At 56.2% G+C, this 22,797-nt stretch overlaps 7 protein-coding genes across 7 annotated transcripts; all 7 read right to left on the bottom strand.

Annotated features, from left to right (window-relative positions):
• Positions 1-226: 226 nt before the first annotated feature.
• On the bottom strand, positions 227-1,358 carry B0H64DRAFT_317228 (uncharacterized protein; the record flags this gene model as incomplete). Its single annotated transcript, XM_062800321.1, has 2 exons — positions 227-615; positions 674-1,358. The coding sequence occupies 2 exons, from the start codon at positions 1,356-1,358 to the stop codon at positions 227-229; spliced, it is 1,074 nt and encodes a 357-aa protein (XP_062663168.1).
• Positions 1,359-1,948: 590 nt separating this feature from the next.
• B0H64DRAFT_430617 (uncharacterized protein) lies at positions 1,949-2,714 on the bottom strand (the record flags this gene model as incomplete). The annotated part of the gene is made up of 2 exons (XM_062805940.1): positions 1,949-2,600; positions 2,650-2,714. 2 exons carry the CDS (start codon positions 2,712-2,714, stop codon positions 1,949-1,951), a joined length of 717 nt encoding a protein of 238 aa, XP_062663167.1.
• Positions 2,715-3,633: 919 nt separating this feature from the next.
• On the bottom strand, positions 3,634-5,037 carry B0H64DRAFT_440011 (PUA-like domain-containing protein; the record flags this gene model as incomplete). Its single annotated transcript, XM_062806457.1, has 1 exon — positions 3,634-5,037. The coding sequence occupies one exon, from the start codon at positions 5,035-5,037 to the stop codon at positions 3,634-3,636; it is 1,404 nt and encodes a 467-aa protein (XP_062663166.1).
• Positions 5,038-7,658: 2,621 nt separating this feature from the next.
• B0H64DRAFT_103086 (kinase-like domain-containing protein) lies at positions 7,659-9,522 on the bottom strand. Its single transcript, XM_062797692.1, has 3 exons — positions 9,221-9,522; positions 8,403-9,153; positions 7,659-8,335 (listed from the first exon to the last, which is right to left on the bottom strand). Exons 1-3 carry the CDS (start codon positions 9,296-9,298, stop codon positions 7,866-7,868), a joined length of 1,299 nt encoding a protein of 432 aa, XP_062663165.1. The 5' UTR covers positions 9,299-9,522; the 3' UTR covers positions 7,659-7,865.
• A 252-nt stretch (positions 9,523-9,774) lies between these two features.
• B0H64DRAFT_371966 (uncharacterized protein) lies at positions 9,775-10,229 on the bottom strand (the record flags this gene model as incomplete). Its single annotated transcript, XM_062802199.1, has 3 exons — positions 9,775-9,872; positions 9,945-10,049; positions 10,085-10,229. The coding sequence occupies 3 exons, from the start codon at positions 10,227-10,229 to the stop codon at positions 9,775-9,777; spliced, it is 348 nt and encodes a 115-aa protein (XP_062663164.1).
• Positions 10,230-11,335: 1,106 nt separating this feature from the next.
• On the bottom strand, positions 11,336-13,197 carry B0H64DRAFT_355879 (putative extracellular dihydrogeodin oxidase/laccase; the record flags this gene model as incomplete). Its single annotated transcript, XM_062801573.1, has 2 exons — positions 11,336-11,783; positions 11,848-13,197. The coding sequence occupies 2 exons, from the start codon at positions 13,195-13,197 to the stop codon at positions 11,337-11,339; spliced, it is 1,797 nt and encodes a 598-aa protein (XP_062663163.1).
• A 1,131-nt stretch (positions 13,198-14,328) lies between these two features.
• Positions 14,329-22,292, bottom strand: B0H64DRAFT_355876 (polyketide synthase; the record flags this gene model as incomplete). Its single annotated transcript, XM_062801572.1, has 3 exons — positions 14,329-20,872; positions 20,956-21,601; positions 21,662-22,292. The coding sequence occupies 3 exons, from the start codon at positions 22,290-22,292 to the stop codon at positions 14,368-14,370; spliced, it is 7,782 nt and encodes a 2,593-aa protein (XP_062663162.1). The 3' UTR covers positions 14,329-14,367.
• Between the last annotated feature and the right edge of the window lie 505 nt (positions 22,293-22,797).

Raw genomic sequence — 22,797 nt, 5'->3', positions numbered from 1 at the left:
TTAGGGAACTAGGGATGCAAAGGGTAGATTGACGTCTATGAGAGGGGTTTGCTCCCATCCGACCTGGGATGCAAGAAGCTTCCCAATGTATGCCTTTTCCACGTTAATTGGTGCAGACACAGACACCACATTGAATCCTAGCAGACAACTCGGAGGTACATAAGGTGCCTATCAAAACTAGGAGGTATCTCAGTAGAGGACGAACAGGGTTGACCCTCGCTTAAGCTTATTTCGTCCCGGTCTTGTTCCCGCCGTTGGTCCCCTGATCCAGCAGCCCCTCCTTCATTTTTGCAACGGCATGCAAGTCTCCCTCTTTCGTGTGAAACATTGACGGCTCGACCCATCCCTCGGTAATCCCACCCCCGAAGTCGAGCAGCCAGGTATTGTCATCTTGATCAACCACGATGTTATCGGGCTTGGCATCTCCCCAGACGATCCCATGCTGGTGAAGCATTGTCACGGTATGCTCGACCTGAGCAGCCCATCGTTGTCTTCGTACCATTTCTGGGCGTTCGCCAGGGAGGCGGTCCGTGACGATAGGGAGCAAGCTGGGGTACTGAGTAGGGATCTTGGCCACGATCAAGCCAACGACACCGTCACCAGAGGTAATCAAGCCTACCAATGTGTCATTAGCTGAAGTCCACCATGGACAGGCCGGGGAAAGGAAACCTACCTTTGAACTCCGGGATTCGAATTTCGGGGTCCAACTTCAAGCCCTTAAGTTTTCCGTAGATCTCAACCTCTCTCAGAAAAGCTCTGTGGAAGAGAGCAGAGACAAGCTTGCCCACCAGGTTTTTTTCGACCCCAGAAATAGTCACATCATAGACATGCCGCATATGTTGGCCCATCACGAGCCTGCTCCCTAATAGTACATGGTCTGCGGGAAACAGGTCAACTGAGCCGGGCTCAACCCCGATCTTCCCCATCTCGCTCCAAGGGATGACGCACCCTGCCCGTTCCATCTCCCTATGGTGTCCTGAAATGACCTTCAGCATCCCATCTTTTGTCACCAGCTCCAATCTGACGCAAGTCGGGAAGAGATACTCTTCAATCGTCTTCGTTGCGGAATCTGGGTGAGGTGAAGTTGGCAGCGGGACTGGCGCCAGCTTTTCCAAGGTTGGGAATACCACGTCCAATATCTTCCTCTCTGCCTCTACTAGCCCGTCGATCTGTTTCATGTGCAACGCATCATCCTCTCCGTCGTGGTATGACAAGTCGTTCAGGTGTTCGATCCAAGCGCCCTCGATTGAGTCATCCAACTCGTATGGCTCTGGGGGCTCGTCGCTGATTAAGACGGCAAATAACTGACCATTGTATCGGTAGTTTGCAACGAATGCAGAGATTTCCCCGCTTGACATGTCCTCGAGGCCGATATTCTGGACTTGGTCCATTGCGAGCGGTACTTCTACTGCCCAAAATTGTGAAGACTTAACTACCAAGAAGTGCGCAAAACAGGGAGAGATGAGGGGTGTGGGTTGTTTTGAGGAATCATGCATTTCTACAAGAACCCCGAAACAAATCTGGGAAAATGACTCAATTTCTGTCGTGATTCCCCCGACGCGGGAGACCAACAACACAGGTATATAATTACTGTGTAATATGCACGTTGGGGCATGCTCACGGCATGGTCTCACCCGTAGGCGTTTAGCACGCACAGTAACAAAGTGGCCTGGGCCCGCACGATTGGTCCCCGCGAAGCCAGCATCTCAGTGTGACCAAGAATGGGGGATTGTCTACCTGTGTTCACAGTAGGCATACCAGGCTGGTGCTTAGCACTGCGTGTTTTCTGGGGGGCGTAATAAGTAAAGGTGGTCACCAATCTTCAAGTCTACTATGTAGTCTGCAGGCCAATTATATTCGTGTTTGAGACGAATCAAGGGGCAGCAGAATGTAATGTATTTGATACGCTAACAGGCTGAGGAGCTTTCTTCCTCCAACGGTGATGACCTCATGGTTGAGATGTGTAAAAGTCGGCCCACTCTTGCAGCATAACCTCAGCTTCGTTGTAGTCTTCATTCGATCGTACACCGTCGATGGCGAATCGAACGAGGCGTCTTGCCAGCCGGTAAGGAGGCCCGTAGGCTAGTCTGACGTAGTCGGGCCCCGCAGCCGACTCAAACAGGGTCTTCAGCTGTCGTGCTTCCGGGGTTGGCGGCTCGTCGTTGGCTGTCCGCTCGTCCTCGTCCTCGTCGTCTTGCCAGGCCCAGATCCACAGCGGAGGTGAGCAAGACATGAACCTGGGAGCTAACACCGCACTGTCCCAGTCAAGGATTGCGGAAATTATGGGACGTTGGGTGTCGCCCGTCAGATCCACGAGGATATTTCGAGGTGCAAAATCCAGGTGGGCGACTGAGTAGCGACGCTCGGCTAACCAACCACCAGCGTCCAGTTCCCGTGTCATACGGCAAAACCGGTCCCAAAGCCGGGGCCCTGCAGTATCAGATGGACACCGCTTCAAATCACGGACTTTTTGGGCAGAAAAGATAGCTATGAGCAACTCGTCGGTGGGCTTAGAAGGGGCGGCTGGGTTGCCATCATATGGCCGGACAACCTCGGAACCATCTGCTGCGGATGCCCAACGTGCCACCTGCACCACACCACTGCCCCTATCGTCATTACCGGGGTGGGGTGTTAACACTAACTTCCCACCTGTGCTGCTCCGGACAGACAACATCTGATGAAATATGCGGCCAAGTTCGGAGGCGACTCGGCATTGTTGTTGATGGTTGAGACTTGGGAAGGTTGAGTACAGATCGACGCCCGGGATCTGGTTCTGGACCGTATAAGGAGACTCGAGCGTGTTGTCTGCCGTCACGTCAAACGTGATAACCTCGGGGGCAGGGATACTCGTATAACGGATACAGGTAGGACTTTACGCTATGATGAATTACAGCCTTTGTGAGGACAAAGGAAAACACCTCAATGTGACTGTTCTCCTGTAAATGATGCAAGACAAAAGGTCGATAACCCATCGGCAGAGTAGAAAGTCAAGGCCAGAATGATAAGAGTTACAGTTACAGCTTCACATTAAAGAGAGGGTGGAGCTACAACTATACTGGCACTCAGTGGTAGTCAAGTACCAGTAGTTACAGTCTCATAGCAGTATGTCCGTGTACCGCACGAATGTTTGCTTCGTCAATTTTGGAGGTAGGATGGATAGGTATCAAAGGGTGTAAGCAAGTTGCAGAAATGAGTCATGTCTTATAATGAGAAACACATTGCTGAAGCAATGCTCGACCGTAAAGGAGGTGGATTCTTGGTCCTCTCCAGCGAACCAACCATTACCGTGTGGTGTACGAAGATGTGAAAATGCTTGCAGTCAGGGTTAGATTAAGTTAGATAAGGTCATGCAGTCATTCATTCACATTCAAGACACTTCAAGTTTTCGATAATGAGCAAGTTCGGATTACATAACATATATAACACTCCGGCCTCGTTGGCCTTGGTGACCGCCGCCCGCCCAAGCCCGAATCCCGACCGCAAAGACGCGTTCGCCGTAAAGAAAAAACAAAAAAAAGGAAAAGGGGCGTGAAAGCCCCCTCCCGGGCAGAACCCGCGGCAACGGACAGCCCCCGTGGCCTCAAAAAAAGAAAAAGAGAAAACACAAACACCAACACCCCCCTAGGCCCCTCCTCAGTACCCGTCCCGCACCCGCCCCTCGGCAATCCTCTGGCTCCTCGTGGGCACCGAAGCACGGATCTGATCGAGGTCGAGGAGCTGCCCCGCCACACGGCGCAGCTCAAACTTCCAGAAATGGCCGCCGCGGCCGTTGGGGGTCATGGCGCGGCCCGCGACGACGTACAGGCCGTCGTAGCGGATGCCGACCGCGGGGGCCCAGGCGCGGTTGTGGCGGCCCGCGCTGCGCAGCACGCGCACGGGGGAGCGGGTCGCCTGCGAGCGCAGCAGCGCCCGCGTCTCGGCGCTCGGCGCGGCCACGTCGTTGCGCTCGGGGCTGTCGGCGCTGTAGTACAGCGTCGTGCCCCCGTCCCGGTCCCGGTTGTGTCCGTGGTAGGCTGCCGCCGCGCCCGAGACCACGATGGAATAGGCGCCGTCGTGCGCCGTGCCGAAGATGCCCTTGATGTGCGAGCCGTGCGCGCCGTGGAAGTAGGCCGCGATCTGCAGCGGCCACCAGGCGCCCGGGGTGAGGCCGTTGTGGCCGAACACGGCGGCGTCCCGCTTCTGCTGCGCGTAGCGTGGATCGAGGATGTAGGAGCGGCCGTTGGGCCGCAGCTTGAGGCAGACGCCGTGCATGACGCCCGCGGTGCCCCAGATGGGGTGGCTGGGAGGGGGGAGGCGGAGCGCGGGACTGGTGGAGGCGGCGGCGGCGATAATGGGAGCAGGGGTCGGGGCTGGGGCCTGGGCCTGGGCCGGGGCGGCATTGTCATTATCCTCCTCTTCTGTGCCGTCGGCGCTGCTGGTATCGTCGTCGCTCTTGGGCTCGGCGCCGTCGTTGGCGTTGTTGGTGCTGGTGGTGGGGTTGCCTACGACCCAGTTGTCGCGCTCGAACTTTGCGTATATGGCGGCCGCCCACCGTGACACCGACGACGGCATGTAGTTGCTGTGCTCCTCCTTGGTGAGAGCACGCAGCGCGTCGTCGACGCGGTTGGGGTAGCCCTTGAGCGTCGGGCTCACATCGCCCAGGCCAAACTCGAGGTGCCACAAAAACGAGCAGACATGCCCCTGCAGTCTCGCAATCTCTTCGTCGGCGATTCCGCCCCGGGCGTGCCGCTTCAGCTTCGTGATGAAGCCCATGATCTCGGTCCACCCTCGCTCGAGAGGGTCTGTCCATGGGGGGAACTCGGGGCGGCGGGGGTTGGGCGCAGCGGCAGAAGTGGTCGGGGCTCCGGTGATGGGAGCAGTAGTGGCTGCACGGGCAGCAACAGAGCCGGGAGGGCGAGCGCGGACGGGGAGTGGGTTTCCCGAAGGGGCAAGTCGAGCCGGAGCGGCACCCAAAGCGGCCCCACCAGAACCGGCCCCACCCAGACCGGACCGACCGGCGTTCGTCGGAACACCCGACCCGGACGAAATGTTGCGCATGATTGATTGTATGATTTGAGACGTGGAATTCGATGAATACCGAGAATTCACGTATTCTTTAGACGGCTTTGAACTTGTTTGGGTGTTGATGTAAGTGTGGGATAAGCTGGAGTTCGAGAGTTTGTTGAGAAGTGTGTTTTTTGAGGTTGTGCTTCTGAGGTTAGGGTCAGCAAAGTATTCTTCCGACACCGACTGGTGCAAAATCCAGCTGTGCAAGAAGTTGTTAGGAAACAAACGCAACTGTAACTGCAGAAGCGAACCATGGCTGAGATAATATATATATATATACGATGCCTTGCCAAGTTGTTTATTGCGATCGCAAGTCGCCAGAGCTGTGTCTGTCGTTGGTTGTCAACTTGACAACAGAAATTGGGCTGCGATGAGGGCAGAAGGGTGGGAGTTGAAGGAGTGGAGGTTCAGGGAATTGAGTTTGAGGGCAGGAAATTCAAGGTGGGGGTGAAGGTGAGAAAAGCAGAGAAAGGCTGGGAGGAGGGGAGCAGTGTCAATGGGTGAGAAGAGCGGGAAAGAGGGACCCACAAGTCCGAAGCGGACACAAAGCTGAGAAACTGGTGTGAAAGTACCTATGGGAAGCGCTCAGATTAGGAAAACACAAGACTTAATGGGTGTGAGCAGAGTTATAAAGCTGGTGCCGGTAATCGCAGAAGGGTCAATGAGTGAAAGAGCGAAAGAAGTGTGCTCACACTTTGGGCTCATAAGAGCAACGAGAAAAACACGAACGTAGAATGACATTGAGAAAGAAGATACACTAACATTGTTTCAGCGAGTCTAGTTCAATGGCAAACAATCCGTAACCAGCTCCTTCAGGTTGATGAGGTCCAGCTATGCCCAAGGTCGTGCGTAGATTAGGGAGCTGAATTGCTAGGTAACCATAAATGAAGGCATACTAGGGCTGGTAAGAGAACTTGACGATGAAAGCGGGCAAGAGTGACTGTGCTGGTTCCGATTGGATGAAGAGTAGAGGTGATGGCAGAGGTTGAAATAGCGACCGGAACGGTTTAGGTTGGTGGTCAAAAGAATGGGGCGCAGAGGCCAGAAGATGAAGATGTTTGAGGCAAGGTGAAGGTGATGCCGGAAACAGCAAGCCTCCGTGCCGACCAACATGAACTCGGTGTATGAGAAACTTTCTGTGAAATGGCCTGGTTATCCAAAACTTCTGTCAACGGCACGTATATACTAACTATTACAGCAGCGGTTATTAGAACTCTGGTTCTTTCCAGTATTTGCATCCGGAGAAACAACTTGAAAGAAGAAATACAAAATGTTGAAGCTAATTCTAATCCAAGCTTTAATGAAATTGTACTTGCATTATTTAATTACCAGTTAGGTTATTCTTAGGTCGATGTGTCAGTTATTCGACATATCTCGAGGTTGAGATGATGAAAGGTTTTGAAGGCTGGCGAGTGGCCATGGACTTGTTGCGTTATATTAATTACGAATTGACAGTTGGGTCGCAAGTTGCCGAGGAACCTCACCGAGGCAGAGACACTGAAGGTAGTATCTTGGTTCTCATATGAAGTGATACCAAGTGGGAGTTTCTGGTGATTGTTATGGATCTATGGACTTGCACAGGATCCAGGAATGTGTGGGGTATTATGAGATGACAATCGGACTATCGCCAGGATCGAGAATAGAGTTGGTAATAAAGATTTGTAGACAAGCTGTGTGCGGCTTCTAACATGGCGTGTAATAGCTGTTATCTTCGGCCAGGCGAGTAACTGCCAGTGAATGTAGATAACAAGGTTGATGGCACGTTGAGAGTTGAAAGCATTGCCTGGTACTCTCGTTGGGGCACGCCTTTTTGACTTTTAGTGTGGTATATCGTGCAATATTACTCGCACAGCCTTGTGTGTGGTGATGTTGATATGCGATGTTGACGTGCGATGTATCATTACTTCATATGATGCCAACTGTCCATGATCAAGCTGTGACCCGAGCTGCAATAGGAGGCATGATTAGACCGGACTTCGTCTCACTGCCGAAATAAACAAGCACGAGGTATAGTGTCTACTCTAGTTTGGTATTTAATGGCTGATATGAAAGTTGAGTGAATCCGTGCGATAGTGTTGAGGTTAGGTAGGTTTAGTGTGAATGAGAGGAAAAAAGACTTAAAGACGACGAAGCAAGTGAGCGGGATAAAAAGAGGGAAGAGGAACGAAAGGGGGCGGGGAACAGCACCCTTTTATACCAACCAAGGGGTCCGTGCGTCCACTGAGTCACAACTCAATACTACCTTAATATAATAAATAATATTTAGAATATTTTTATTGGACCTCTGAATTTAGAATGAGTCATCTTCACTTTTTTATCTTCTCAATAATCTTGGCTATGGCTCCAAAAGGTCCACGGGAGCGTTATGTTATCAAAACAGTTCGGCTCCAAAGAGTTGAGAGATGAGCGATGTACATGTAACTAACACGCCGCCGAGGTCGATTTTAGCATGTCGAAGTGCTACGATTGTGAGGATATCAACAAGACGGAGATGGCCTTGCGCCTAAAGATGACAAATGCACGCGGGAAACGTGTGGGGTATGGAATGGTGTCAAACGTCCATGGTCGAGGTTGAGTCTATGACTGCCCGCTGTGGCATGCGGTTACTCCGAGGTTCGAAGAAACGGAAGTGTTGCGGGTCGTATAGGCCCCCCTCATGGGACATGCCGTTGAGCCTACTCACGGAAAGCCGTCCGCCAAAGGATGCTATTGCTCAGGTACTGATCCTAGGTTTGTATAAGGGGGTTATATATTACCCATTCCCATTACAGGAACTTAAGGGTCATTTCTGTGGATCCCTTAATACCAAGCTCCGAACCTCAGAACCCGAGCCGACGAAGCAACTTGTCCAAGTGCTCCTCCTTTTCGTCCCTACATTGCATGATAGTATCATGCGTCTGCAACTTCAACACATCCGAGTTGGTGACTCGCCACGGCAGAATCCCCTGCAATACCGTATCCACATCCGCGACGGCGTCAATCCCCTGCAGAGTACGGGGCCGCTTGGCCCCGACCTCCTCAAGCGCCTCCTCCCATGCCTTAGCATCTTCCCACTGCACAGGCCCGTCGGCTTTGGTGGCAGGCAGGGGCGAGGGGAAACCGTTGAGCTTTGCATCTCTGAGTGCTGCCTCATCGCTCTCTTCGTCCATATACCAACCTCTGAACTGACCACCCGCCCCGTCGAAGGAGCGGAGGAATTCATAAGACGGGTGGAGGATGGCCGCAAAATCGAAATCGATTAGGCCCGTGATCCGTCCCGAGACGGGGTCAAATAGGAGGTTGCTCGCGTCTGGGAAGACTGGTAGTTAGCTTCGCACGGTTGAGAGGGAGGGAGGCGGCAAATGTTCGACACGTACTAAAGTCGCCGTGTGTTATTACCCGATCCCCTTTTGAGCTGAGCGCATGGAACTGCGCCGGCACACCGTCGGAAATGAACTTGTCGAGCCGCTCTCTCAGGCGGTTAGGCTGCCATCCCTTGATGTACTGGTTATCCTGCGCTTTCTTGAGTGACGCCTCAAGTCTGCTCCTGAAATGGGCTTCGTACGAAGGCCAAGGCCCGGCACCCACGGTGGGCATCGGAGCGCCCACGATGCGGCCGGCGTCGTCGAATGTCACGCCCCCAAACCCGGTGATGGTCTCGGGCAGTTTGTAGCTCTGGAGCCCCTTCAGCAGCGCTGCCATCTGCGCAAAGGTCTTCCTCTTCTGGTCTAGATCCATTTCACCAAGGACTTCAGCCAGTGGGCTTCCAGGCATGAGCTCCTGTACAATCCAGCCTTGGGCGGATTTCGGGGCGGCACTACCCCAACCGTAGACCCGGGGCACGACGTGAGGCTGGAAGCCGTCTAGTGCGGCCGCGGCGAGCGAGATAATAGCCACCTCGTTCTCGACTCGGTTTGCCATGCTCATGCCTTCGGTCTCCTGGTTCGCGAGACGCACGATCAGTTGTTTCGCCCCGTCGGGGATGGGCACACACGTAGACTGCGGAGTAATGCGGCTCGAGGCATGGCTGGAGAGAACCGGCGAGCCAAGTGTCACGCGGTAAACAAAATTGTTGTACTTGAAGGGGCTCTCGGGGTCATATTGGACAGGAACAATATCTGCCTCTTCCTACTCACGTGTTAGTTGCGATGTTGTCGACAGAAAAGAAGGGAGAAAAGCGCTAGAGGTTCCTTACCTTGAGCAGGAGTTTGTCACGCAGGAGGGCCCCCACGAAGTCAAGCCGAGCTTGATAGTTAGCATGGTTATGGTTCATGGTGGAAAACCTGAACGGGATGGCGGACACCTGGAGATCGACGTGAGTTTGTTTGGGTTGGCGGGGAAGAGAATGATATGGCGACGGTCGACCCACAAACGCGGTGCAGCCAGGCTCCAATCGAGCACCTTACGCATGCTGGCTCACCATTGGCTGTGTCCGTACAGGATGTGTTTCACCGTTGGGCCTGCAGCAAAAGGGGGGAGGCTGATGCCAGCGTTTCATTGCATCCAGGGGGATTATTGTGCATGGTAAAAAGAGGAAGTAGTGTAGGAAAAGAGGCACGCTTGACTTGACATTCGACAGTGGGGTGCAATACCGGTAAATTTCTCCGTTCTGGTTTTGTTTATCTACAAGTTGCTTGGACCCCCCCACCCCCCCCCTCTTCTCCCCGCCCGAAAACAGCCACGCGAACTTCCCCTACAGACTACCGAGAGTGTACTTAATGATCCAGCCGCAACTCCACCAGACTCCATTTACCAGCACTTGTAAGAGCGGTAAACACCCTTGTTGTAGCAGCGGCCGCGAGTGGAGAGCGGATCCTCGGTGCCGTGGCAGTTCTTGCCCGTGTAGACTGGAAATCACAAAAGTCGGCGTCTTGCACATGTCGTTGACGGTGAAGAAGTCGGAATGAAGCAGGACCTACCTCTGGGGTTGAGCATGCCCCCAGTGTTCCAGAAGAAGGCGCCGGTAGCGTCGTCGAGGTTATAGCAACGGCCCGAGACGGGGGGCAGCGTGGTAGAGGATGTTTCTGTCGTTGTTGCTGTTGCACCTCGGGGTTAGCACGCAGGCACCGCGAGGTCTGGGGGGGCAAAGGGATGATTGCGGCATACCAGTCGTCCATGGTGCGGTACTGGTTCAGCTTGGGCTTGTCGGCCAGGACGGAGGGCACGAGGGCCGCGGCAACGAGGAGGAGGGTCTGGCACTTCATGATGGTGTTGGTTTGGGTTGAGGGCTGCGTTGTGTGGTAGGAGATGTGTTGAAGAGTGTGATGCTCTTGACTTGACTTGACGGGCAGACGAAGGGCTCTTTATACCGTTTTCCATGGAGGAGAAGGTCTGGATGAGGCCTGCCTATATCCCATCAGAACTTACACGGAGGCCAAGCCAACTCGGCGCCGGTTCTGACAGTTCCTCCTATTGGACCACCGGCCGACACAGCGTTTCGGCGACGCTTACGGCGCTCGCGAAGTTGAATCTGGCCTGCGCCGCACTCACTAGTCCAAATATAACGTTGATATGACTACCAGAATGACATCTCCGGCGCCATAAAGGATGGTACGCAAGACATTGGGTGGACCTTGCTCAGATTCACTCCAACAGGGACGTTAGCTTAAATACCTGTTTCCTAAACGGGTTCTTGCTCAGTGAGACACGATAGTGGGCTGGTCTAGAACGAGTTGGGCACCCCGGGGTATGAGCTGGCTGGAACCGCCGGGATCGGTAATTTCCTTCGTGAATGGTTGGCTTAAACGCGACTCCAGTAAGCCCTATGAAGCTTGGCCCTCCGCAGGCGGGACGTTCCTTTGGAGCAGCCGAATGAGCGGTCCCCGAACAGCCTCAACAGGCAAGCTTGGGGTTTGGCGAGCGGTTCAGCGGAGTCTAATCCAACCTTCGAGGCCACCAGCGAGTTGTCGCCTCACCGTTAATTATTCGTTCACCAGCGGTAGCGAGAAGGGCCTGCTCGCTGACGGCGTCAATGCTGTGGATCACGGCGGGCCCAAACAAACAATGTGGGTTACGCCGGGGCACGTTGTGTTGCTTTCGGCCCAGTATTGGCCGGCAACGGCAGACGTTACCTAATTCTGAATCGTCTCAATTTAGACACTGACACAAGTTCCTCATCGTGTGTTGCCCCGTTGATGAAACAAATAAGGGCGGCAGGACAGGCATAATCTCGCTCGAGTTAACTGAGGTAGTTTTATGAATCGATCGTTGAAACGCTTGGATGGATGTTGAACGAGTGATTAGACCTAGTTTCTCTTCGTCTAAGCTGCAGGTTGGTTTTTCTCAGAGTACCTATTTTGTATAATTACCCCTTAAATCCCCGAATCAAGCTGTGGAAACGGTGGGCCTCCACTCTGACTCTCCCACCTATCCCACGCCTGGCATGTCTCATCGAACACCTTCCTGTCCTGTCCCTGGACGGAAATGGAGCCCCTCCGCTCCACGAACTCCAGCGACAAGCCTTGACTGGCGTGCCAAGCGATGTGACAGTGAACTAGCCACACGCCGGGATTGTCCAGTCGGAAGGCGATGGCGAGGTATCCATGCGCTGGCAGGATGGCCGTATCTCGCCGTGGTGGGTTCGTGAACTGGAAGGAGTCCTGTGTCCCATCCCAGTGTGTTCCGTAACCCTGAGCGAGAATCCAGAAGTCGTGCCCGTGCAGGTGGATGGGGTGTGCGACCTCGCCCAAGGCCCCAGCTGCGACATTCTCGATTACCAAAATGGCCCATTCATCTCCGGCGTGATCAGGGGACGTTTTCTGGTGGTGCGTTAGCAAATAGGATGGTAGAGTCCGGAACATGAGCAAAAGAAGAGACGCTTACGTCCACCGGTACCACATTGTACGGCGTAGGGAAGAGATCGACTCCGTCAAAGATCTGCTTGAGCGTGGGGTTGGCCCAGTCGATGATCAAGGTGCTGCTGTTGATGGTCCACTGAAACACGCCTTCATGTGTGAGACGCATGTTGAGGTTCTCTAGCGTGGTCCCAGCAATGTTACCGACGTCGACCTTTACATACGGGACGAGACTCTCGCCAGGCTCGTCAGCACACCCAGCTGGGAGCATAACGTTGGAAGTGGTCGTTGGCTCAGCGACGCTTGACGCATCGTACCGCACGATGCCCGTGCCGGAGTTGGGATTGTCGTTCGCCACAGCCGAGCAAGTGTTCACCCACACCGCGCGCATCCAGTAGTTGTCCGATTTCGCGTTGGCCTCAACAACGATGTCGTATCGTTGGGCAGCACTGATCACCACGCTGTCCGTCTCGTACGGTTCGATGGGCACAAGATCGTTGGCAATGACTTTGAGTTTGTGCCCATCGATGCTGAACCGGAACTGGCTGTCGAGTGCCACATTGGCCAGGCGGATGAGGTGCTTCTTCCCGGGCTTGAACACCGTCTCAAACTTCTTGCCGCCGCCGACGCAGTTGGGATCCGAATCATGGGCGGAGCAATCGAATGTATTGGTGCCGTTGAGGAGAAGATTACTTAGAGAGTGCGTGATGCCGTATCTCTGCTTGTGACCCCATGCTCGGAAGACGGTAGTGTGCGACCAGTCCTGGAGGAAAAGCACGCCGAGGTCCTCGTCGTAGTTGGCTGTTGCCGGCCCGTTGAAGACCATGGGCCCAAAGAGACCTTCGGAATACTGGAGCGAAAAGTGACTATGGTACCAGGTTGATCCATACTGGCTGACCTTGTACCTGTATGTGAGAGTTTCCCCTGGAGCGATTGCGCACTGGGTGACACCGGGGACGCCGTCATACTGTACGGTGTTGAGCTGACGAAGCCCATGCCAGTGAATGGCAGTACCGTTTGACTCGAGATTGTTGGTCACATGAATGACAAGATCGTCCCCCCAGTTGGCGGTTATCAGGGGGCCGGGGATAGTGCCGTTGAAGGTCATGCAAGGGCGGTTGTATCCATCCTGGTTACATATCCCTTCCTGCGCAGAAAGCCAAACCTCGACCGTCTTTCCAGTATGAGGAATAGTGGCGTAGTAATCTGTGTCGATGCTGTAATTTCCCCAGCAGTTCCGGGATGTGGGTGAGTTATCGCACCACTTCCCCGGATGATGATGTGAAGACGACCGGGGTTCCTGCGGGGTCTGGTGCAAATCGATGACGGACGCGGAAGATGCCGTGGCCGCGAGGAGGGAAGTGAGCGTGTACCTCATGATGGACATCAGGAGCGGGCTGTGGGCGTAGCTAGGTGTCAAGAGGAGCGAGACGTCGTCGAATAAAGAGACAGAAGATAGCCGTTCCCCAGACGCAGAAAGTGGTATGACAGGTCTTTGAGCAAATGAGAAAATCCCCGAGGACTGATTTGATCAAACATGTGATCCGGAGGAATTCCAGGTTTACGGAGCGCGCGGGATGGCTGGAAGGCGGCGAAACCTCCGAGTCTCCGGTGCTCGTTCAAAAAGTGAACACGGCCAGGTCAGGGGCTCCTCTTGTCGAACCTTTTCCCGGGCCTGGAGAGAACCGGGGGGGCCGTACGGAATGATAAGCCAACAAGACCCCTACGTGGCAACTCAACAATAAGATTTGACCTGTCCACAAAATAACTGAGTAATGGTGCATGTTACGCTGCGAGTCCCACATTGACCCCGAAATTACCCAATTAGGCAACTTGACCTCCGAATAAGCCGATCCCGCCGGCAAACCACACCGTTCCGTTCAAGTCTTTTGAACCTATTTGGTAAGGACTCCCGCGGAAGATCGGAACAGGCCAGGGGAAAACCCGCCTTGCACTTCCTTCCCATTGAGGTTGAGTTGGGGTATTCTTCTTCCAAGTGCCGAGGTTCCTAGTTTTTTGAGCGCGAAACTCGCACCTTGTTCAACCGTCCACATGAGCCTCGGAACCGAACCGTCAACTGGCCAAGGGGAAACTCCATAGGGTAGATTCCGTGTTGAAGTAACTTCATGTTGAATGTGGAATAAGGCCGCGTTCATGCTATGAAGAAAAAAACACAAAAGTTTAACAAAATCCTCATCGCGTTAGGAATGGAGGTACATCAGTATCAAGACGCGTAAATACCTAGGTACTCCGCCACAGCATTGGGAATGTGTAAGAGATGGCGAGTAGCACTTCTTGGCTTTTCAAGGCCTGCATTACGAGCGCCACGATGTTGAAACCTACGAGTTTGCATTCTGATTACCGACGCTTAGAATTATAACCACTGTCATTACCACGGGACTGTGTGTGATATTTCTCATCTGAATTGTGACGACGTTGTAAATGGACTGAAGTTACTAACTGCCCAAAAGGCCAAACCCCAGCGCCTCCAAACCTAGTCCAAAAACGCGAGAGATCCAGCACGCTATACACTTCCTAACCACCGATTTCAAGCCGCTAGTAGCCTCTCCTCAGTGATTTCGCTAACATGAGTCTTAACATCCGCCAGCTCCTTCAAAGACGGCGTCGTAGCGCCCGACCCATACCCAGATCCGTCTGACGCCGCGGCCGGGGTGAAGACGGGGCTCCCTCTCGATTGTGGCGACGGAGTCGGCACAGGGCTCTCTTTGGTCTGCGGCACCGATGCCGTTTCTTCTCGCTCTGTTTCAACCTTCACAACATCCGGCATCTTTTCGAGGGCGGTAGTGACCAGATCCGCGACCGAACCTCCACCCAGCACCTTCAGAGTTGGCACATCCACGGCCACCTCCTTGAGGAACCACGACCGAATGTCGACTGCCACAAGGGAATCCACACCCTGCTCGATCAGAGCAACCTGCTCCTCCACCTTGCCCTCGTCCCCAAGCCTCAGCATCCTCTTCAGATGCGCAACGAACGCATCCCTGATAACCACATACGCCTCGTCCGCGGTCTTCGCCGCTTGCAGCAACACCTTGACCTTGACACCCGCCTTACCTGCCCCAGCTTGTTCACCACCGCCCGCCCCCCCAACCTCCTCCCTCCCCACAAAATGCCCAAACCGGACATCCCTCTTATGCGCATCCTGCACCCGCACACTAGCCGGCAAATAATCCACCCCCATCGCCACCTCCACCGCCTCCGCCCCCGCCTCGACCCGACCCGACAGCACCGCCTCCGCAAACAACAGATGCAAGTCCTCCTCCGCAATATTCACATACCCAATACTGCGGAAGTAGTCAAAGTCAAACCCGGCCTGGTTCGCCGCATACCCGAGCCCCAGCACGCCAGGGATGCTCATCGCGGACCCGACCAGGCCGCGCGCGCGCCGCTGCCGCACCAGGCCCGTCATGAACTCGTTGGCCGCCGAGTAGTTGCTCTGGCCGGCGAAGCCGATGACCGAGGCGATGCTGGAGGCTACGATGAAGAAATCGAGGGGCGTGGTGCCGAAGACCTGGTCGAGGAGGATGGTGCCGGTGATTTTGGGGGTCGTGGCCCGCGTGAATTGGGTGTAAGTCATGTTGGCGAGCAGGTCGTCGTCGAGGATCATGGCGCCGTTCACCACGCCGGCGATGGGGGGCAGGGTGGCGCGGATGGTGGAGAGGGCGGTTTGCAGGGAGGGGAGAGAGGTGACGTCGACGGACATGGGTTGGACGTTGGCGCCGTAGCGGGTGGACATGTCGGCGGTGAATTGGGGGTTGACCTTGGGGTTGCGGGACGTGAGGACGATGAACCGAGCCCCGTGGACGATCATCCATTCTGCCAGGGACTGCCCAAGGTCGCCTGCCATGCCGGCAAAGAAGTAGGTCTTGTCGGGGTGGAAGAGGAGGCCAGAGTCGATCGGCTGTACCTTGGCGGCGACCGAGGAGGAACTCGTCCAGTCGACTACCTGCAGCGGTTCGCCCAGGGCCGTGTGGTGCGGGACATCGGCTAGAGGGACGGAGGGTATGCGCTTGACACTATCATGCGCAGATACACCGTCCAAGGCCTTTTGGAGTATGGACGTGAGGTCGACGAGTGCGGTTAACGTGGCGATAGGCTTGTGGCTCAGCATCGCTTCCTCGCGGACGGCAAAGCAACCCGGGGGAAGGAACTTGAGGATTGTCTCGCGGACAGCATCTGAGGCAGCGCCGCGCGAGAAGCTAACAAAGACAGCAGCAGAAGCAGGGATGACGGACTTTACCGTGTGCCGAGGGAAGTTGGGGTGGAGGAAGTGGGAGACGCCAGCCTCGTCCTTGCGAAGCTGGGATGTTGCGAATACGATATTCACCTCCTTGCCGACGGCCTTGCTTGCCAGGGAGGATTGCACGTTGGCATCAGCGTCATGCACCACGAGGGTGCTGCCGTAGGGCGTGAGAGAAAGTATGTGCTCAGCAACGAGGTCCGCGGCGATCGAGAGGAGCGTCGAGACAAGAGCTGCAGTGGTGCCTCCGGTCAGAGGGATGCACCAGGCCGCTGGAACCTCAACGAGAGATTCGCTGGAGCCAGCAAGCGCAAGGATTGCCTCGCCAGTGACGGCATCCAAGCCTGCAGTCGGTTTCAAGAAGCCAACACCACTAATGGCGATGCTCTGGAGCAGTGAATGCGTGACTCTGACGGTGCGAGAACCCGCGGGTGCGTTGGACAATCTGAGCGGCGAGACCTTTTGGACTTCGAAGGCCTTGCCTTTCGCGTGGCTCGTGGCAACAAGTTCCACCCTTTCGTTGGCCGGGTTGACTGGCGCCCAGACATCCCTCCGGCGGGCATTGTACCGCGCGTTCTTTTCGAGATCGGGGAGGAGTCTTGTGATGAGCTGTCTCCCGCTTCTGATGAAGACCTCTGGCTCGGCCGTCCATAGCATGGTATCATGGTCCGCATCTGCGCTCTGGCCAATACCCCAACTGAAGAGGACGTGATGCCTGAGAAGTGTGACAGCCAGGTCCGTTGCCGTGGTTTGCTGGATTCCACCATCGCTTATGGTGGGATCCAAGTCGAACAACTGGATATTGAGGCTGGGCACCTCGGTCTTGACCGTGTGCAGGATTCCCTTCATCGCGTAGCTGAAAGGGCTATCCTCGGTCGATCCGCGAGTCACCCATACCAAGGTGCCGGCTGATGCGAACAAGGCCTGGAGAGCAGCAAACTTGTCGGCCGTGAGGTCTTCCAGGTAGGGCCGATCCAGGTCGGTTAGACACAGAACCGAGACCAACCCGGTAGTGGAGACGGCTTGGGCCATGGGGGACGAGACAAAGTCCTGGATGGTGTCGAAAAATTGCTTATTGTGCCACCGGTGATCCAGGACGTCACAGACTTCACGACCCAATTTGTAGACCGGCCAGGTGACGCCCCCAATGATAGCCAACCCGTCGTTCTTCACGTCTGCAGGTCGCTCCTTGGCCGCAAGCGGCTCGCGCAGTAGCATGACCTGGTCGTTTACGGCCTGTGCCGCGAAGACGCTCATAGGCAGAGACGTGCTGATGTCGGGAGTCACCGTGTCAAGGCCGGCGAAGCCCGTCTTCCTCAGGAGAGCATCCCACTGGCTGAGGTTGAGGAGTGGTCCCCACGGGCGACCCGTCTCGACACCGATCCACCAGCCAGGCAGGGTCCCGACCGTCATACCGGTGAAGAGCAGATCCGTCGAAGTGAGCTCACCGGTGAGCAGGTAGCCGCCGGGCTTCAGGAGGCGACGGACGTTGGCCAGGGAGGCTTCCATGTCGGCTGAGACGTGCAACACATTGACGGCCACGACGACGTCGTACGTGCCGGCTGTAAATCTTTGACCCGACGGGTCTTTCTCCATATCGAACGTCTTGAAGGACATGCGGCCGGCCTGGTCGGCGAAGCGTTCCTCGGCCGCCATGAAGAAGCCGCTCGAGATGTCGGTGAAGGTGTACGAGGAATACGACCCACCCAGAGCGCGTAGGACAGAAGCCGTCGTTGCGCCTGTGCCGGCTCCAATCTCAAAGATGTTGAGTCCAGGATAGCGGTGGCCGATCTGAGCCACCAGGCGAGACAGCCAACGGTTGCTCGGACCGCCGCAGAGAGCGTCCTCCTCGTAAAAGGCGCGCAGTAGGCCGTCCTGATTCATGTGCTCGAGCATCGAGCTGCCTTCACGAATGACGGGAACAAGATTGTCACCGACGACTTCGACAAACCGGACGTCTTTGCGGTCCTTGTATGGGACCAGGATGCGGGCGATATCCTCCCGGGAGTCGTTGTTGCAGTCGGCCGATACCTTGGGATGTATCCCGCGGGTCGCCATCTCGACCATGCGATCGCACCAGCCGAGATATTGCTGGAAGTGGCGAAGCAAGCCTTGACGCTCGTGGAGGGGGATGGAGAGCGACGCATTACGCGCAAACCAATACGAAACACGCTCAATATCCTTGTATAGCTTGACATGGTAATCTGAAAGCCGCTGTCCTGCCGCAGCTAGTTCTCCGTCCGGCGAGATGACCTTGTGCTGGAACTGAGAAAACATGGGGAGGTCGAGCTTCGAGGTGGCCGGCGAGAAGGGAACAAGTGTGATACCCTCAAGCTGAACAATAGCACGAGCGTTGTCGTCAACGGCGGTATTCAAGTAGACGTCACCCGTGACTCGGGAGTGCTGTCTCTCCCGCAAAAGTGTTTCGAACCGCATCGTGCTCTGCTTCCCACCTTCGCCGAGAGGGGTGAAGTAGGCGTTGATGGTAACCGAAGAAATGGAAACAGGGACGTGGAGTGACCAAAGCTGAGTATCCTTGGGGTACGACCACGATGCAAAGACGGTCTGTAGCGCCGAGTCCAGCATGCCGGGATGAACAACCAAGCTGTCTTCCCAAATGGTTCCGGATTGGTCATGGAGCGTACCGATACTGTAACCGGGTTTGCGGCGAATATCGGAAACGCCCCTGAACGGCGTGCTATAACCGTACCCGATCGACTCGAGGTTGGCGTAGAACTGCTCCTCTCCCACGGCGACCAGGTTGAAAGGATCCGCCTTGGCGACGGGGAGAGTGTCAGATGAGCGGGGAGCAAGCACAACCGTTACGCGGCCCTTTGAGTTGAGAACGAGATTTCCATCTTTGTTATCGTTAACCATATAGCAGGTCCACTCAGCGGTAATGGCGCCTTGTTCGGACGCCCTGTCGACCGACGAGATGCTGAAAACAGTCTCAACTTTGGCGTCGTCGCTGTCGAAGGCGATGGCACGGGGGATGTCGACATCCGTGACCTTGAACACGCTGATGACTGCGTCCTCGGAGATTTCGAGGGCGACGGCCTTGACGGCTTCGATGGCCATGCTAACATAGCCTGTAGCCGGGAATACCGTTTGTCCCTGGAGCATGTGGCCCTTGAGCCAGGCCATCTCGTTCGGACAGAGCATGTTCCGCCACTGGAACTCGCCGGGCGTGGTCGCTTCGGTGCAGGGCGAGCCCAGGACGGGATTGGGGGCGTGAAGGGCGCTCCGGTGCTGGAAGTGGTTCGACACTCGGCTGCCCGCCCAGTACGTGCGCTGGCGGTCGTAAGGATACGCGGGAAGGTCGGTAAGTACCACGTTCTTCTTCTCGGCGTTGCCAGACAGCAGTGTCTGTACGTCAGAAAAGCGAACACTGCCGAATCCAAGCCTTGTCCACACAAAGCCAAATGCGGCACTGAGCTGCACGACATCTTCCAGACCCCGAGAGAGGACCCCAGTGTATGGTAAGTCGCCGATGGTGGACGTGGCAGGACCCTTGAGGGCGGGATGGGGGCCAACTTCGACGGCCAAGTCGAACGGGCCAGACCCCTCGAGCGCACTAGCGAGTGCTCCCGCAAACAAGACGGCATTGCACATGTTGTCCACCCAGTACTGGTTTGCCAACATGTCCCGAGTCATGGGTTGACCCTCGACCACGCTCGAATACCACACCGTGCCGGCATCCTGCTCACCCTGCGCTTTGGCTCCGACGCCGCTCTCCTCCAACGAGGCGAGATACGGGCCGGCGCAGGTTGCCATATGCGCGCTGTGGTACGCGGTATCGACCTTGAGCTTCCTGGCAAACATGCTCTGCGCCTTCAGCAGCGTCTCCGCCTCATCCACCGCATCCTCATCCCCGCTCAGGGTAACACTAGAAGCCGAGTTCACCGCGGCGACCTGCAATCTACCACTAAACATATCCTCGCACAGGGCGCGCGCCTCGTCGAGGGAGGCCCCGACGGCCAGCATGGCGCCGCGCGGAGCAGACGACGTGTCGGGGCTGGCCGCCAGCTTGGCGTGCACTCCGCGGAAGTAGGCGATGCGGATGGCGTCGTCGGCGGTAACGAGGCCGGCCGCGTAGGCGGCGCCGATCTCGCCGGATGAGTGGCCGACTACGGCGGCGAAGGTGATACCCGCGGCGCGTAGGATGTCGACTAGGATGACCTGCACGGCGGTGCACAGGGGCTGGGACAGGGCGGCTTCGGCGATGCGGGACGTGTCCTTGCCCGCGAGGAGCTGGTCTTTGAGGGTCCAGGGTGGCCGGTCGGAGGGGTTGGGGAGGCGCTGGAGGGACGCGTCGAGGTCGTTGATGCGCGCTGCGGCGAGGGGGGAGCTCTCGATGAGCTGGGCCCCCATGCGAGGCCATTGCGCACCCTGTCCGGTGAAGATTCCCAGGATCTTGGCGGGCTGGGGGAGGGTGCCGAACCGGGTGCCGAGGTCTGTGGTGTCCTTGCTGTCAGAAGAGGGGTTGACAAGGGCGTGGAGAGCCTGGATGGCATCTTCTGCGGTCGGTGCCGGTATGGCTTTGCGGTAATGCAGGGTAGATCGCCGGTGCTGCAGCGTATACGCGAGGTCTGCCAAGTCCACAGAGGGGTTCTCCTTGAGGTAGTCAAGATATTGAGACAGGCTGGCCTTGAGAGCCGTCTCGGAAGCCGCCGAGAAGGTCAGAGGCGTGAATTGTAGGCTCGAAGACGTCTTGGTGTTGAGGGCTTTGGGCGTCGGTGCCGCCGCATATTCCTCCAGGATACAGTGAGCGTTGGTGCCACCAAAGCCAAAGCTGGAGCAACGGATTACAGTCAGTCACCCGGTATTTTAAGCGGCGTGGTGTCTTAGGCTATCGGTTCACTGATATCAACATACCTGTTCACGCTTGCTCGCCTAATCTGTCCCTCGGGGACTACCCATGGCATCGGAGCAGTGGGGATGTGCAAGTTGTCAAAGAAAGGCGCAACCTTGGGATTCAGCTGGTGGAAGTGCAGGTTGGGCGGGATGATGCCATGCCGGAGGGACTGAGATGTGCCGATGAGGCTTGCCAGCCCCGCTGTCCCTTCGGTATGGCCAATAACAGTCTTGATGGAGCCGACGATGAGCTTATTCTGGTGTTCGGCGGCAGCCGAGCCGACAGGGAACAGAGAGGTTGCGATGGCCTCGGCCTCTTGAGGATCCCCGGCCTGCGTGCCCGTGCCGTGGGCATGGAAGAACTGCGGGCGGTCTTCCAACCTGTTCACGGGGTCCAGCCCCGCGCGGGTGTAGCACTCATGGATCAAAGCCGCCTGCGCTGTATTGCTAGGCATGGTCAAGCCCGGGGTACGGCCATCCTGGTTCACAGCGGTCTCGCGGATGATGCAGTCGATCGGGTCGTTGTCTGCTAGGGCTTGAGAGAGAGTTTTGAGGATGACGGCCGCAACCCCTTCACCGCGGGAATACCCATCTGCGGCCACGTCCCACATGGCGCAGCGACCTGTTGGGGACAGCATACCGAGATTGCTCTCGGAGATGTACATGGCTGAGTAACCAGGTCAGATATGTGTATATGCATTGTTGTGACGGCGGTGGTCGTACATACCCGGACTCAGGATCAAACTCGTTCCCGCTGCCACCGCCGCCGTGGACTTGCCACTTCTCAGCGCCTGCACGGCCATATCCAGCGCCACCATACTACTGGAGCACGCCGTATCGATGGTCATGCTGGGCCCGTGCCAGTCAAAGAAGTACGACACACGATTAGAGACGACTGCTCTCTCCAAGCCGGTGGCCGCATACCGCGGCAGGGATTCCCAGTCGCGGACCAGCATTGTGTTGTAATCGTCGCACATCATCCCCACGTAGACGGCCGTGTCGGAGCCACGGAGCTGCTCCATCGGCTGGCCTCCGGCGCAGAGGGCATCGTACACCACCTCGAGGAGCAACCGTTGCTGCGGGTCCATGGCGTCGACCTCGCCCGGTTGGATGTTGAAGAAGCCGGCATCAAACTTGGTTACGTTGCTTCGGCCGTCATCTTCGAGCCAGTATGACTTGGTGGCGTTGGTAGTGCCATGGTGGGTGCCGACGGGGTGGTAAAATGGATCGATGTTGAACCGCGAAGGCTTGCGGCTCAGGTCTTCCGGGTGGTGAATGACTGACCACAGCTTCGAAGGCGTGTCGGCGCCGCCGGGGAAACGGCACCCGGAGCCGATGACTGCAATAGGTTCCGGCATTGTTGTGTAAAACGTAGTATCTGTGTTTAGACGTGATCTGTGTCGTTGAGGGCGGTTTCAAGGATGAAAACGAGTTCAGTCAGAGAGAGCAAGGTGGTAGAAAGATTTTGGGACAGAAGATATTGTGAGGGTTGTGCGATGTTACTATCCTTATAAAAATACGTCTTGATCATGCCTTATTCGCCGACATCTAGACAGTGGTTGTCGCCACGACAGACGCATCGCCTTACCTTCTTCCGACTTGACATATCCGGTAACTTGACTCCCGTGTGTTGAGGCCTTCAGGGTAACCATGTGTGCAAGCAGGGGCCGAACTAACCTCCGCACCTCACCCAGCGAAGCAGGAGGGCGGCACGGTTCAGCTTGAGGATATTCGGAGGTCCCAAAGCTTTCCGTGTGTTCAACTGAGTGCGTGATTCCCTCCGAGCCGGCGCCTTGGCGGCCGGTCTTGGTGACCAGGGCCGGAGTTCACGTTCGGAGAAAATGGCGAGGACGTCTGGATTAA

Source organism: Chaetomium fimeti (genome assembly GCF_033439085.1).
Source record: "Chaetomium fimeti strain CBS 168.71 chromosome Unknown B0H64scaffold_2, whole genome shotgun sequence".
In the NCBI taxonomy this organism is placed as follows: Eukaryota; Fungi; Ascomycota; class Sordariomycetes; order Sordariales; family Chaetomiaceae; genus Chaetomium; species Chaetomium fimeti.
This window is presented reverse-complemented; position numbering and strand designations above follow the sequence as displayed.

Coding starts and splice junctions, on each gene's coding strand:
- B0H64DRAFT_103086 (XM_062797692.1), bottom strand. CDS start 9,298: ATGAACCATAACCATGCTAACTATCAAGCTCGGCTTGACTTCGTGGGG. Junction 9,154..9,220: donor GTGACAAACTCCTGCTCAAG/GTAAGGAACCTC, acceptor ACACGTGAGTAG/GAAGAGGCAGATATTGTTCC. Junction 8,336..8,402: donor AATAACACACGGCGACTTTA/GTACGTGTCGAA, acceptor CAGTCTTCCCAG/ACGCGAGCAACCTCCTATTT.